This window comes from Microtus oregoni, unplaced genomic scaffold (genome assembly GCF_018167655.1).
Source record: "Microtus oregoni isolate MIOR12 unplaced genomic scaffold, Mior012 000037F_ref0000500, whole genome shotgun sequence".
Classification (NCBI taxonomy): Eukaryota; Metazoa; Chordata; class Mammalia; order Rodentia; family Cricetidae; genus Microtus; species Microtus oregoni.
In genome coordinates this window covers 17,122,501-17,139,533 of record NW_024543096.1, presented here as the reverse complement: position 1 = coordinate 17,139,533, position 17,033 = coordinate 17,122,501, and the positions used below count along the sequence as shown (strand labels likewise).

Below are 17,033 nucleotides of genomic sequence, written 5' to 3'. Positions count from 1 at the left end.
AAAGTCGCTTTCTTAGATGATATGTTAGTCACACCACACAGAAAATCACCTAAACCTAATGCCTCAGTTGCAGCAATCCTTTCTTTACTGCTGATTTTAGATTTTTCTCAAAGATGATTTCGAGAATTCATTCCCACTCTGATGACAAGAGAATAGGTCCATTGGTTTTTCACACTGGTTCCAATATTAGCCATGGAACAAACTATTTTAGCGATTTGGCAGTTGAGTGCAGGCTCAGCTGCTGGGGTCTGAAACATTGGCATGTGTCGCGCAACTTCCTTGAATCTAGGTTTCTCCTTTTGCAAAATGAGGATAATTGCTACCAGAAGATGGAGCAATCCCTTTCGTGTTGTGACCAAACAATTCATCTCAGTGTGCATAAACGAGCAAATGTATTAACTCATGTAACCCCAAGTCCGAAATTGACTTCTCATCAGGTGTTATTTGGCCTATCGGCAGCTTTTCCAAATGAGTATCCCTCCAGCTGTCCCTGCTGCCTCCGTTTATAGGATATGAGAGAGGGCCTTTCCCAAAACTCCTCTCAAGCCTTGATTAGCATCAGCCTACTGTCAAAAATAGCTACAGGAGATTTCTAGTCTCATCTCCCTGGTTCTTACTGGATTCTGGTCCCATCCACATCTGATTGCGATGGTTAATGTGGGCCTGTGGAATAGCTTGAGCTAATCAAGTTCGACGGCATTGGTTCTCAACCTTTCTGATGCCACAACCCTTTAACACAGTTCCTCGTGTTGTGGTGACCCCCAACCATAAAATTATATTCCTTGTTACTTCATAACTGTAACTTTGCTATTGTTATGAGTCATAATGGAAATCTCTGTGTTTTCTGATGGTCTTAGGCAACCCCTGTGAAAGTGTCACTAGCCCCAAAGGGTGGTTGAGAACCCCTGCTCTAGATCTACAAATTCCTACTCTATGGGAAAGGGATCAATCATACAAAGTAAGGTTTGAGAATGGGAAAGGTTGTTTTGCCTAAGGAATTCTGGTGCAATTTTACTAAAAACAGAATAGCAAATACTGAACAGGAAAACGTGGCAGGCTCCATTCATGGTTCGATTCAGTAGTTGTGAAAACTGAGGGGGTAATGTGTAGAAACTTCTGGAAAAGAATATAGATGTATTTTTTTCTTCAATGACAAGCAAATGGAAGTCACTTAAAATTCAGCCATTCACTCTTGGCTATGAGCCAGACTGCAGACTGTTGCAGGTGATATGAAAAGATTTAGAAGGTTAAAAGCATGCTGCACAGCTTCGTGGAACTGAATTTTACTAGGAATGACATGTAAACAAAAATGCCGCTTTCCAAAAGAGCCAAGTGGTCAGCAGAGAGGAAAGTCCATCGCTGCAATCTTATGGGAAGGAATAAGGTGGCTTAGGCCACCCCCAAACAGCCCTAAAATCAGCCTCAGCACCTTTCATCCTGCCCCTTGCATAAAGGTGCCTTTCCTCTAGGACCCTGCACCAGAAGGACTTGAGCCCCTAAGCAGCTTCATCTGAATGTCCTTTCCATGACTAAGCAGAACATTAGTGGTATTGGGCAGTGAGAAGGTTACACTGGCTTTTTAGAAACTACAACTCTTTAATCATAGCCACGACTTTAAATTCCTACTGGGAAACATAAATCGCCTGCTTTTCCTGCTAACTGCCTCAGGATAATCCATGCCATGCCATTTGTGGCTTGCTCTGCTGTGCTTTAAGACCTGCTAAATCTCATTCCGCGCCGCTACGGTTTGATCATGAAACTCCACAAGGTGGCAGCAGAGGAGTCTTCATCCAGGCTAGGCTGGTGAAGAAATCAAGCCTGTGTGTTCTCACACACTGACTTCAGAGTAAGACAAATGGAACAAGGTCTGAGAGTTGACCAGGCCTTCTGCGTCTGCCAGCTTTTCGGAGGAGACCCCGGGCTAGAGTGGGAACATCCAGTATTCTGTATGAGGAAAAGTTCAGGCTTTTCTCTCTGGTTCATTGTTGCCATGCCACAAGATAAATACAGCATTGTTGTCTCGATGACTAATGAGCCAAATGTATAAACACAAAAGCAGGTTGCTCATAGAGTGGACAGCGTTTTCCTGAAGTCTGTCCAGACCGCCCACACTCTCCACACCTACACCCGTGCTTACTGTTGTCTACCAAAGTCATAGATCCTTCAGTTTGAGATATTTTTAAATAAATGATTTGGTGCTGTAAAATAATTTGAATCATGGTATTACTGTAAAGAGAAAAATTGGTCACATAGCATACACATGTCCTTTCTGGGACTTTTTTGCTGATTTTCTGGGAAAAAAAATAAATAATGAAGTCATCTGTTTTAAATAGATTTTGAGAATTTGAACAATATGTGAAGATCAGGGAAAAGTATATAAGTTCTGAGATGAATATAATCACAGCACCAACACCCAGTGTATGCGTTGCTAATTAGAAATTTAGAAGAAAATTAAGGACGTGATGAGGAGTGTTAAATGTCAGCTTGATCTGGGATCCCCTGGGAGACAGGCTTCCAAGCATACCTGTGAGGGATCATGTTGACCATGTTAAATGGATTCGGGAAGACCCATCCTAAAAGTGGCTGGAACCCTCCCTGTGCTTGAGACCTGGCCCAAGTGAAAAGGAGAAAACAAGCCTAGAATTTATTCCTCTCCCCATTCTGATTGTGGGTCTCATGTGACCAGCTGCTCTAATCACCTCCTCACTATGAAAAATGCAAACCTACCCTGCTCTTGAACCAGGCGCTCAAATAACCTTTTCTCCTTTTTGGTTGTCTCTGTTGTACGTTCTTTCATCATAGCAACAGGAAAAGACACATTATAATTTCATAATGTAACATGGAGTATAATCTATGATCTCAGCAAATATTTGGATCATCTTTTCCTTCCTTCACCAGGTTTACACGCAACCTTTTTTCCCAATGATAGCAATAGCGGCCTATCATTGAAGTCCCTTTCCCTCTCTTAGCCAAGTGGCACACATGTTCAGAACCTGGCGACTTCCTAGTGCTTGATCCTAAGAGAAATCCACAGAATAAAGACAGCTGCCTAGACTAGCTCACCTTGCTACTTTGATGGGTGTAAATGTACTATGTGTGAAATCATCTAAAAAATCATTTTTATAAGACTCCTTTTATACGGAAATTGGAAACACTTTCCTAAACCCAGATTGTATAAAATTGAGGGGGGGGGGAGGAAAGGAAAGAAAAGGAAAGGAAAGGAAAGGAAAGAGGTGATACATTGGGATATTGGTCACCTTGGCAACAACAAAAATGCAACAAAATGGCTGTTCTTTATATTCTGGTGGAAGTTCAGTTTCCTGATAATGTCACTAAAAGCGTAACACAATTAATTATAAAAGCTTAAGAAACTTCACTGTAAGCAAGACATGTTTTTGTACAACACATGAGTTGCTCATTCTCTTTGCTGGGCCAGGAGACTGAGGAAAGAGAGATGCAGGCAACAGGCATGACACCAGATGAAAAGTTACGGTACTGATATTAATCCTCTCCGCCCACGGGCAGCCAATCAAACCAAGCGGAATTAAGAATTAATAATAAATCCAGGCATTCCTGGGTGGCCCCAGGGGAAGAAGAGAAAACCATAAGAGAGAACTTTTTGGTTGGAAGTAAGACCCCAGCCCCCTGACACCCCTATATCCAAGGAGTCTGGGATGTTTGGTCGGAAGCATCACCCTAGCCCCTGGCATCCATTTCAAGCCCTATCTGGACTCCACCTCCAGGAAAGACCGCCAAGTGGTGACCCCTTCCCCAGGGAGGGTCATGACCACTCCCACAGGCTATTTAGGCTGCCCCCCCCGAAAATGTACACGTGGCCTCCGGGTTTCGTGTGGTCTACCCCTTCCTCCACCCTGCCATGCTTTCGGATGGGAGCAATAAAAGAAACATGGGCATCTTTTATTTGGTCTGATTGGGATTATTTGTGTCAGCGGAGCGGTTCGTCTAAGAAATATTCCGAACAAGAACCACATGGCAGGTTGGGGTGGGGCTCATTGTAAGTAACCTGTAAGCGTGGCTCCCAGGCATCTTGGAAGGGGAGTCGCTGATGGCAGATATTCTCAGGGCAGAGTCTGGAATGGGGCAGATCCAGGGAGCTGGGGCTTGTCTGCTAAGGGCAAGGCCTGGAACCGGGAGATTCCAAACAACCAGCAAGCCCTCTTCTGTAGTAAATCAAATCGGGTTGCTCAGTTCCAACTTTCGCTCCCATTTATAGACACTAGGTAACTTTTTCAGTGGAATGCATGTGATTTAATTTTTCCAAATGCCAGGTAGGAATTTATGCTCTCTCTAAAGTATCCCAGATGTTACTGCTATGAAGTTATGTCTTTTATGTACTATAAAAAGGATTTATTTATTCTGAAGAAATGTGTGGCAACACCTAATTCAATTGGTTTGGCAGATGAATGCTTCAAGCGACAACTTGTTCATTAACAAATTAGTGAAAATATAAGCCCATTTCAATAATAATGTTAGTCAAAATGAATTATATGCAAATCAGAAACATGTTTGAGAAGCACAACCAAATAATACCAGCTAGGCAAAGAAAATGAAATGAAGAAAACGACACACAGGCAGTTTGTCTCAGTCTTTTTGTTTGTTTCGGTTTTGTTGTCTCAGAGTTTCTCTGTATAATCCTGGAATTTGCTTTGTAGGCCAGTGCCACCTTGAACTCAGAGATTCACCTGCCTCTGCCTCAGCAGTGCTGGCTACTTTGTCTTAGTCTACTGCTGAAAAACAAAACCAAAAAATGGGATACAGTAAGCAGTGAGAAAGACTAGGATTTCCAAGATGAAGAAAGTAGACTCAGTCTGATGAAAGCCTCAGTCTTCGCTTCCAAGATGGTGCCTTGGTACTTTAAGTTCATATGCCATGTGGGTGTTGGGAATTGAACCTGGGTCCTATGGGAGAGCAATTCGTGCTCTTAACCACTGTGTCATCTCTCCAACCACCCCTGTCCCCGCCCCTCACTATCCTTATAACAGTAAGAACAAACTCATTTAATCCAAATTTGAATTGAGCTTTAGTCTTTGGTTTCTCCCAGTGAACTCGGACACCACAGCACCAATGCTTCGTCAACATGGACCAGCAATGAAATTTAATGAAACATTTGAGTTACCCAACCAAACATCCCAGCTGAGCTTAAACATCTGTGGTCATATACATGACACAGCAATTTAAAGGAGTGGGATTTGTGATTGGTTCATAGTAGAGAGGAGTACAGTCAATCATTTCAGGGAGAGCAGGGAGGTGGGAACAGGTTGGACCAGCTAGGAATGTGGGAGGGCCCAATTCATCGTGGGCAGTGCCACCCCTGGACGGATGGTCGTGGGTTCTACAAGAAAGCAGACTGAGTAAGTCATGGAGAGCAAGTCAGGAAGCAGTATCTTTCCACGGTCTCGGCATCAGCTCCTGCCTCCAGCTTCCTGCCCTGACTGCTCTTCAGGAAAGACTGTTCAGGATGTGTGAGTTGAAGTAAACACCTCTCTCACCAAGATGTTTTGGCCATGGTGTTTCATCACAGTAATAGAAACCCTAATTAAGGCAGGGCTAGTAATTCTTTAGGAAACATAAAGATATAACAATATCCCTTTAATGAATACCTCCGAGTCAGCCTATAAGATCCCTTATACAAAGGGATCCTAGCTAAATCTCAGTTGAATGGCTATGTCCATAACTAAACAATTGCCTTAATAGACTCTGTATTATTAAAGAACTGAGTCATTGCTGGGTATATGAACATTCCAAGCCTTGTGGTAAGTAGTTTGCAATCCATCCTTAGAACACCCTCAGAACATGGCACTGGTATTACTCCTTTTACTGATAGGCAAATCACACAAGAATTAAGCAAACAATACGAAGATGTGTACGCGGACACTCTGACTTCAGGGTGTCCGCGTATAATGATCTTATACCGCTAGGCTAAGAGTAACTAACTTAAATACAGTGGGTTCTTTCTTTAGTAAACAAATACAAAATGGATTCACTTAGCGGATTTGCTCATAAAACTGGATTTAATGTAATTTTCTCTAAAACAAACTACCACTATTTCATGTGACTATTACATTATGTGGCAGCCATGGCCATCTCTGCTTCTTTCTTAGATTTATTTATTGTGTGTGTGTTAGAAGGATGAGTATGTCAGAGGACAAAAGTTGTAGGAAGTGACTCCCCCCTTCCAGCATGTGGGTACAGGGTCAACTTCAGGTTGTCAGGTTTGGTGGCAAATGCCATTGCTGATTGACCCATCTTGACTCTCCTATCTTTTGTTATGGACTATTGCTTCAACTATGTAAAGATTTGTCTATGCTGGAGAATATTACTTCAACTACGTAAAGGTATGCGGCTTTTTTTTATGCTACATTTGTTTAACTATGTAAAGATGTGTTGTTGTTTCACCTTGCCTGCCTAAGGCACCTAATTGGTCTAATAAAAAAAAAACAACTAAATGGCCAATAGCTAGGCATAGAGGGATAGGTGGGGCTGGTGGACAAAGAGAAAAAGTCTGATGAGGAATCTAGGCTTGGGATAGAATGAGGGAGAAAGAAAGAGAGAAGCCTGGGTCCAGCCAGTTAGACACAAAGGAAGCGGGAAAGTAGGACAGAAAGAAAGAAAGAAAGAAAGTCCCGAGGCAAAATGCAGATGAAGAGAAACAGGTTAAATTAAGTGATAAGGGCTAGTGGGACAAGCGTAAGATACAGCCAAGCATTCATAACTAGTAACAAAACGTCTCTGTGTGATGATTTGGGGGCCGGTGGTTCAAGAAAGGCAATGTTAAAAAATTCTGATGAAAACTTGGAAAGAATAGGAATCTCTAGTCTAGCATCTTCCCGTGTTACCATCTAGACAAGATGCTCAAGAGTAACTTGAAACTAACAGGGCCTGCAATGGATCTTTAAGGGTTTTTCAAAGAAGTAGGCAGTTATGTACATGATGAAAAGAAAACACAGGTCAGCAGTCTTTCCCAAAGGAGAAAAGAAACAGAAACTTAGTACTGAGGAAACAGAGATGAGGATGAAAGTAAAAGCAAAGAAAACCTAGGAAAGGGAAACAAATAAGGGGCAGGGAGTGCAGAAGATAAATCATCGTGCAAAACTACAGAAGGAGAAAAATTATAATTTTTCCTTTGATTTGTTCATGGTGTGTGTGTGTGTGTGTGTGTGTGTGTGTGTGTGTGTGAGTGTCCATGCCACAGTGATTATGGGGACTTCAGAGAACAACGTGCCAATTCTCTCCTTCCACCACGTGGGTTCTGCTCTTCACACATCTTTCCTTTGTGGAGCAATCTCACTGGTTCAGCAGAGATAACTGTTGAGAAATTGTGAGAGGAATTGAATTTTCTTACCATCATTTCTATAGAAGGGGTCCTATCGGAATTATGATTGAGTCTTAGAAAAAGAGGCTCTCGTCTCTTCTCCCTCCGGCGCCAACTCAGTCATCAATCAGCTAGTGACTTTCATTTGAAGAGAAACACAAAATGGGCTTTGATGACTGTCACGGAGTGCTGATTGTGAGACATGCAGATAGGAAATCAAACCAACCCGTGACACAACCCTGCATCAACAGCCTAGTCTTAGCTTATCTTCCTAACAGTTATCCTGATCTGGAACGTGGGATATTTTAAAAATTATTATTATTATTATCTAACCATTCTCCTTTGGTATATGGGTGCAATAGGAATAGGAACTTCATGTTACTAACAACTTTTAGAAAAAAGATGGACATATACTTGGTGACGTTTTTGAGGTGAGAAATGAATAATATAATATTTCAATACCAACATTTAATCATCTACTTGGACCCTCTATTCACCAGGGCCTTTAGTGTGATCATAATGACACCATTTCCCCATATCCAGCCAGCAATCCCTTCTGACTACTCAGAAGATGGGGGGGGGGGGATGCCGGGGCCTAGACTGATTTTTGGTTTAATGGTCAATTTCTGCTGTACCATATTGAATAAAATACACAGGCGGCTGGGGAACTGGATAAAACATTCTGGTAATACCTCAAAAAGATGCCTTTTGCAGATTCAGGAACTAAAATGAATTCTAACTAGATACGAAGTCAAGCCCCAAAATGAAATAATGAAAGATTAGCATTTTATGAAGAAACAGAAGGGAAAGAGCCTGCAAGACCACGCCCCTTGGGCAACTTTACCTGTGTATCTGACATGAGACCTGCCCCTGTGGTCAACTGACAACTCCTGTTTAGGGCGGAAACCATCACGTGGTACCAGTAAACGTTTTATAGGCTGCAGTGTACCATCCTTTAGGGCAGCCTTAGCTATGTTCTGTTAACTAGCGAATCACACGAGGGCATGGTAGAAAGTATTGTTGTGGTTATCATGAATGGTGTCATGAGGCTCATGAAAATTCTGCAGCTCCCCTACTATTTTTAAATAATCCCCAGGCCTCCCCAGCTTCATCAGATTTCAGTGAATATGCTTCCCTAACAGATTAGTTTTCCCAAACATGTCTTTGGGATAACTTCCTTTCTCCATATAAATCTGGACCAGTGTGTTCTATTCACAGTGTTATGGTACCTCCGTATTTGGTCATATGGTACCTCCATCTTTGGTCCACTTAGTGGACAGCCGCTCACAGACTCACATTGGGGCAGCTCAGCTTCTGTATTAAGACAAAGCTGCTGGGTATATCTTTCCCTTTTCACTGCGAATGCCTTTTTCCCTCCCTCTCATGACATAGACAAATGTTGATGTTTACTACAAGGCAGTACATTAGTTGCTAATTAAGTTCCTAGACACTTCAGCCAAAACTTGTTGTATTGAATCCAAGAAAAGAATGGCAGCTATATCAAAAATAAGTTGTCGAGGGTTTTGGTTGTTGTTGTTTTGTTTTATTATAAGAAAGTTGTTTACTAAGGAACACAGGGAACTTACATACTGGAAGATAGGAAGCTGTCGGTCTTGGCTTCCTCCTAAACCTGAGTTGGTGGCTAAAGTCAGCCTGCATCTGTCACCAGGCAAGCCCAGGTCAAAGCTGTATAAATGTTATACTACCCATCAAAGCAGGAGAAAATAAAGATGTTTAGATAGAGTTCACTTTTTTTCTTTTTTTAATTTATTTATTTATTAAGGATTTCTGCCTCCTCCCCGCAACCGCTTCCCATTTCCCTCCCCCTCCCCCATCAAGTCCCCCTCCCTCATCTGCTCGAAGAGCAATCAGGGTTCCCTGACCTGTGGGAAGCCCAAGGACCGCCCACCTCTATCCAGGTCTCCTAAGGTGAGCATCCAAACTGCCTAGGCTGTAGAGTTCACTTTTTATACTTACGTTCTAGTTCTGGGAGGAACAAATTAGTTCTTGGGACCCCACTGGGTGTGAAGTTTAAAGTTCCTAGGGTGCAGAAGCGCCTCCTGGAGTTCAATTCTTCTGGATCCTCCCTTCATCGGTTCCGCCCCTACCCGTCGACCCCCACAAAGGAGAGTAACTCAATTTTTTTTTTCCCCGTCAGGGTTTAGGCAATTCTTCATCCCCCGCCCCCCCGCCCCCCGCCCTGAGACCTTCCTTGCCCCCTACATGGTAACTGAGAAGTGAGTCCGGTCTTGTAAACAACACGCCACTGGGACGACAAAATATCTGCAAATAAACATTGCAGAACATCGTCTGCTTTCTTAACACAAGGGAGAATTCGCTTTCCCTTCCGGTTTCCCACTTTCCCCGTGGTGATCTTGACAAAAGTTCTCGCCTGACCGGCTGCGTCTACGGACCGCCTCCTCCCTCACGAAACTAATTCTCTGGCCCGGAAGTTGATTTTGACGTTCGTAAAGTCCGGAGAAGAGAATCGAAACAGAAAGGGATCCCGCAACTTCTGTGACCTGTGGGTGGAACACAGCGCTTAAAGCTCCCTGCGAGGGCGACCAGAGCGCATCAGTCGCAGAGCGAGAGTGGTCCGGGAGTCTACACCCACCTGCTGCAGCGCATTCCTGGCCCACCCGCCACCTGCCAGGAACCACCGACCGATCCACCTGAAGCCACCAGTACCTGCAGCTACCAGGCAGCATCGACGGGGACCCACGCCCACCTGTGGATCGTCTGCCCTCCAGCCCGCCGGGGAGACTCCTCTCCCTTTCCGTGAGAACCAAGGATGTCGAACGTCTGTTCGGCAGAGGACAGCTTCCGCTATCTCATCTTAATCTTCAGGACCAGGTTGAAAAGGTCCTTTCAGGTGGAGCCGGTGCTGGACTACCTGACCTTTCTGACCGCTGAAACCAAAGAGCAGATTCTGAAGCAGGCCACCACCAGTGGGAACACCAGCGCTGCGGAACTGCTGCTGAGCACCTTGGAGAAGGGGGAGTGGCCGCTAGGCTGGACGCAGACGTTCGTGGAGGCCCTGGAGCACAGTGGCAGCTCCCTAGCTGCCCGCTATGTCAGACCCAACGATCTGCCCTCTCCCTCCTATGAGACTGCCCATGACGAATGTCTCCAGCTGCTGAACCTCCTTCAGCCTACTCTGGTGGACAGGCTCCTGATTAACGATGTCTTGGATACTTGCGTGGAGATGGGACTGTTGACTGTTGAGGACCGAAATCGGGTAGGTGTCGCTTTAGATGGAGATGGGTTCATGGAAGATTTTGCAAAGCAGGGTTGCTTGTGTGTTTCCCCATAGAGAGTGACCTTTGACTTCTTTGGGCAGACCCGCCCCTTCTTTTATGGTTCATATTTAAAATAACCCACAGAGGGCCGGCCCATTTAACAGATGAGAAAGACCAGGTAAGTTAAACAATTCACTCTTGGTCTCCCAGGAAGAACAGAAGTGTATCATCATTATGACTCATCACGTCCAGGTGACATTGAGTTTGATGAATTAACCCACATACTTCCTAGAATAGCCTTCAGCAAACTGTGACCCTATTGCTGCATCCAGCCTTTTACTTGTATTTTAAGAACCAACTAAGGAAGCTGGGCGGTGGTGGCGCATACCTTTAGTCCCAGTACTCAGGAGGCAGAGGCAGGCGGATCTCTGTGAGTTCGGGACCAGCCTGGTCTACAAGAGCTAGTTCCAGGACAGGCTCCAAAGCTACAGAGAAACCCTGTCTCAAAGAACCAAAAGAAAGGAAAAAAAAAAAACTAAGGTAATAATTAGATGTCTGATTTTTCAATTTTAAGTGTTCGTAAGTTTTATTGCTCTTTCTCATTGCTTATATACTCTTTTATGGCTTTTTTTACAGTTGGGTAGAGGTAATATGGCCTATAAAACTAAAATATGTATTATCAGGTCCCTAATGGTCCTCATCTGTGTCTTAAATAGTATGCACATCTCATTAAGTTTGGTCCAAATGAAAAATCACATCTCACTTCTCTTTTTTCTTTAATTGAAGTTTCCTTATTTTCCAAATTCAGCCAACTTCAGAGATAGTCAGCTGACAAATGCATGCTACCTACCAGCCTTAGTGTTTCACACCAGTGCAGGGGGAGATGATTTTGGAGTATCACTTGTTAAAGAGGTGACTTAATATGGTGTTAGTAGTTTGTCCGAGAGTGGAGATGTCCACATGCTACATAAATGCTGAACTCTCTGCCTCTGCCTTACCCAGTGTTGCACATCGAAAGCCGTCTTTGGGGTCTGGGGACACGGCTCAGTGATTAATAGGGAGTGCTGTTCTTGCGGAGGATGGGAATTTAGTACCCAGTGGCCATGTCCGATGTCACATAGCTGTCTCTAACTTGTGGAGACCCAGGGAATCCCTGGGGCCCATGGTTTCCACCTGAATTACACCCATGTGCACGAACTCCACCACCGCTCCCACAGACACATAATTAAAAACAAAATAAAATGTAATTTAAAGTCTTTGTTTTGAAAACAGGTGGACAAATAGCCCATTACTGTAAATCAAAGGCTTTATGTACACTGTGCTAGGGTTTTGACATTTTCTTCCTTTCATTGGTTGTATCTCCATTGTAGACTACGGGCATCTCGCCTATGAGGAGACTTGGCCTTTGGTTACTAATATCAACGGTATTTTGTAGAATCAGCAGCACCAGCACCTCCCTAGAGCCAAATACACATCACATTTAGGTGTCCGGTCTCTCCAACAAGTCAATTCCTTTCGCTGTCGTCGGTGGCATTTGCATCACTCTGTGTATTGAGAACTGACTGGAACACATTATAGTAGTCCAGCTGGATGTGACAAATGTGTACATCACGGTGGCAGAATCTTAATTTGGAAGAAAGTATGCAGCCTCCAAGCCAGCTGGAGATGGGAGATGGCATTTCCAGCCACAGTAGCTGTTAGGAAGTCCAGAAGCAACAGCGTCCAGTCACACCACAGAGCTGTTTGTGTTTGGTGGTACGATGTCCCGAGCGCCAGAGAAGCAGCACTTCTCCTTGTTTACTCTAAATACTTCTGCCGATCAGCATCACTTTTGTCTTGCCTGGGTTGAATGGCTGCCAGCCACATTTTATCCAAGTTCTTGATTCTGGCAAGCTCGGAGGCAGCTAGCAGTAATGTAAGGGATTTGACACGGAGAAGGTGGGTAGTAAAAGGACTTTGGTGTACTGGCAGCCGTTAAGAGAAAACAACCCAAACTTTCTCCCAGTTTCACATTTCCAAGGAATCCCTGAGAGAAGGAAGAGCTATCGATTGAGGCGGAGGAGCAGGAGTGACTCTGGAGGTGCCTGTAATCGTTCCTCGTGCCTTATTGTGCATTGTCAGCTCAAAGAGTAAACTGAAGCCCAATGGGAAGGGAGTATTACATTTGGAGGAATCTCTACTGATCCCAGGGTCATCCCACACCAAGGTGGGATGGGACGATCACAAGAATTTAAAATGGGAAGGTACAGCATGGAGGTCTGTCTTTGCTTTGCTGGATGTGAGATTTGGTTCCCTGGTCCTAAGTTTACCTGAGAAAATGAATAGCACAATAATTTCTAACCTCACATCAGTACTAACTGAGAAATATTAAAGGAAAAGCTTCATAAATGATCCATTATTTTGATATGAAAATTATATTGATTTTGATCACTTCACATTTCACTCTTTAATTTAGGGGTAAAATTTCAGGGATTTAGGCAAATTTCCCACATAAAGACCCACTTCTTAATGTCTGTGAATTAAATTGATTTGAAAGAGGCACTTTTGCCTTCTAAATACCTAGATACTAGCCAGTTCTAGTGTTTTCATAATTTGATTGGTATTTGAGTTTATTGGCAAAAAAAAAAAACAACAATGAAAAGTAGAAAGAAAAATAAGAAATAAAAAGAAAAATTTAGTGGAAGATGTACAATAATGAATATGATAAAATGTTGGGAAATAAATGGTTGGTGGGCATTAAATTTCCAAGTTGAATTTTGGTAATTTCAAAAAGACATCTAAATTTAATCCTTAATTAATTAGTCAGGACACTGCTTATATGGTGTTTATGTTGTAGTGTTAACCAGAGCTAGCTTAAACTAGCCTTCCTAGTTTAAGACTCCTGCATTAAAGTTAGGCCCACTAATAAATACAAGAGCCATTTTATAGATAATCAAAATAGAATGATCTTTTTTTCCCATTTTTTTTCAGGATATGTAGTAGCAACTTCATCAACACAGATCAAAAAGAGCTCTGAGACAAAAGTGATCACATTTCATATTATAGCATTATCCACAATGTTATAGGGAGAGACAAGTGCATGATTTAGCGCTGGCTGACTTCACCAAATACCTGTAGTCTTGGAGGTCTTAGACCCTTCATCCACATGAAAAACTAAGACCCCATGCTATCCCAGATAAGACACTGAGTCTAGCTCTTTCAATATGAGTCAAATGCCCAACTAAGTTTTCCCCTCAAGTATTGTATTGTTAGGCAAATTAGCAAGGACAGGATTCTTTGGGGGCAAAAAAGTAAAAAGTACAAGTGAAAGAGAAAACTTTTGTACTAAACAGAGTAATTGTCTTGGAAATTCAGTACTTTATGAAAATTGCTGTGTTTTCTCCACTTACGTCTGCTGAAAAGTTTAGAATATTCAAGAAACAAACTGTGCTATCCACAAATTCATCCACTTTTTATTCCATGAATTAGTTTATGTGGTATCCACATATGAACATTCTTTTTTAACTTCACAAGGAAAATTTCCAGTTGGGAGAGGGGATCCTTTCTGTATCTTGCTACAATTGCAAATTGATATGAACCTCCTGGGAATTAAAGTCATTTTTCTTATCTGTTGGGATCTAAATATCACTGCCATATTTTAAGAGAGCAGAGTAAGCAAAACACATACATGGGAACATATGATCACTTCAGCTGATGTGCTTTCCAACACCTAGAAAAGGAAGATACTAAAAATTTAGGACATTGGTGAAAGAAAAAAAATAGGTAATAGATGTAGTTTCATATTCAAAAATTAAAAGTCCTTGTGAAAAAGTACAGCATCATGATCCTCAAATGCCTGGGCAATGAATGTAGGAAATCTCAGATTCTGCAAGAAACCTAAACTTGACAGAGTAACAGTTGAAGGAAATTTGGTTACTAGAATACACATAGAATTCTAAAAAGGATGATGGTTGCAATGCTTTAGTCACTGCCCTGTGAAAATTCTGATTGCTTCTGTCAGACATAGCTAAAGCAGCTTAAAGGATGGGGCGGGGGGTAGAAAGATGGGGATGTTGAGTTAAAATGAGAATCTGAGATCAGTCCTGTGTGCATTTGTAGCGATTACACTTCTGATTACTGGAAAACAATAAAAATCTCACAAAGTTCAGAACAGACCAAGGTTTTACATCACGAGACTACTCCCAAAGTTAGTAAACACTAGGATTGAGCAAGAAACTCCTTAGAAAATGCTATGGGGAAGATGGGCTAAAAATGCCTCCAAAGGAATATTCTTACAATATTGAATGTACAAACATTTAGAAAATGGTTTCATTGCAATGATAACTATTGTAAATATTAAATAGGCAGGAAGATAAATCTGTGTCACTAGTTCCAAAGTGGTAACAGTTAAGGAAGAGGCCATGAAATGTTTGGTTCCCCTTTTATAAATCTCATGGGTTGAAAGAAAATAGCAAACCCAAAATATATCGGAAAGTCTTAATATTCTGCTGGACAGAGACAGGGAGACCTGGTGACTCACTGACCAGCCAGTCTGGCCAAAAATAGCAAGTTCCTAGTTCAGTTAGACCCTCAAACACGGAAAAGAAGCTAATAAGAAAGACAGTTAGCTTCTGGCCTTCACACATGCATGCATAGAGAAGCACACAAGTGTGCACCCATATCCACGCCACACAGACACACACAGACATACAGACATAAATATAGAAATACACACACAGACGGACACATAGATACACACACAGACATACACATAGACACACAGTCAGACACACAGATGCACACACAGTCAAACACATAGACACACATAGAGATATACACATAACACACAGATGTATACATAGACACACAGGAGTCCTAAACATGAATACAGATTGAAGATAGTTTCTCTTGGCTTTGGTCACAGAAGCTCAAGCAAAGCATTTATCAATCTCTCAATTAATTAGTATTTACCTTTTATTAAAATTCTTGTTTTGAAGCTTAGTTTGTGGTAAGAACCACAAAGAAAATGTACCATGATGTGTGTGTAGAGGTCAGAGGACAGTTTGTGAGAAATGTTTCTCCCCTGTTACCATGTAGGGTCTGGGAGTGAAACAGCACATGTGTAGTAATAAGGGTGGCGGGGCTGCGTCCCCAGCACCCCGGCTGCCTGGCTAGCTTATGCCTGAAATAACAACACACAAACTGTATTCATTTAATCACTGCTTGGCCCATTTCTATCTAGCCTCTTCTAGGCTAATTCTCACATATTAATTTAGCCCATTTCTAATCATCTGTGTAGTGCCCCTAGGTGCGCTTACCGGGAAGATTCTAGCCTATGTCCATCCTGGGTCGGAGCTTCATCGCGTGCGTCTGCCTGGGAGCTGGGAGCATGGCATCTCTCTGAGGCATCTGCTCCCAAGAGGAGAGCTGTGGAGTCTGAGCTCACTTCCTCTTCCTCCCAGCGTTCTGTTCTGTTTACTCCTCCCACCTATCTTCTAACCAATGAGGGCCAAGCAGTTTCTTTTTATTTAACCAATGACTTCCTCCATCACACATGAAACCCTGTAGCAAGTGCCTCCAACCACTGAACAACCCCACCAGCCTGACAAGTGCCTCCAACCACCGAGCAACCCCACCAGCCTAATTTAAAAAAAATTCTCTTGACATATATATATATATATATATATACATATATATATAATATTTAGAAGAAGATTTGGCTCAATGATCTTTTTTTTTTTCCTGACAGACATTAGAATAGCTGATTGGAATACTGCTGTTTTCTTTACTGATTGAATATAAGCCTTTGTTTATATGTATGCCTACCCCTTGATTTTCCTTCAGAATATTTTCACTTTTCATAGGCTCAAAAGGTATTTCCTCTTCCTTCTTGTCTGTTGGAATAATAGATTTCTGCTGCGGGGAATGCTGGGAACGAGTCAGGCGTGAGGGAACTGCTGAGGAGGATCGTGCACAAGGAGAACTGGTTTTCCACTTTCCTGAAGGTTCTTGGCCGAACTGGGAATGAGGCGCTCTGCCAAGAGCTAACAGGTGCTGGCTGTCCCGAAGACGTTGCAGGTATTCCTAATTCTACCAGGAATTCTGCCTGGAAATACTTTTAACATTAGAAAGACATGGATAGTTTTGAAAGAAAATATATTTTTGATTTATGAATATTATAAAAGGCTTATCCTTGCCAATAAATTTAATTTTCACCTAATATAAATATTTTAAATATTCAATAATAATATTCTAAAATAATGCATTTTTACACAATTTATTTATAAACCTAATTTAAACTCCTCATTGATTTTTTTCCTTTCATAGTATGTATCCTGTTTCAAAATACCATATACAGAAAAAAGTACAAGTCCATTATTAAAAAATTAACTATTACTACTATAATTATTACATGCTTAATTCATTTTTTCTTCTTTACGTTATTTAGTCATTCAGTGAACCTGAACCAGGTACTGTTCTAG

General features: G+C 42.2%; 1 protein-coding gene across 1 annotated transcript in view; it reads left to right on the top strand.

Moving 5' to 3' along the window:
* Positions 1–9,791: 9,791 nt before the first annotated feature.
* The window catches only part of Ifih1 (interferon induced with helicase C domain 1), a 49,264-nt gene continuing 42,022 nt past the window's right edge, over positions 9,792–17,033 (top strand). Inside the window, exons 1-2 of the mRNA XM_041631607.1 lie at positions 9,792–10,571; positions 16,461–16,629. Coding sequence (XP_041487541.1) covers positions 10,125–10,571; positions 16,461–16,629 — 616 coding nt within the window. The 5' untranslated portion in view covers positions 9,792–10,124. The remainder of the gene's footprint in view (positions 10,572–16,460; positions 16,630–17,033) is intronic.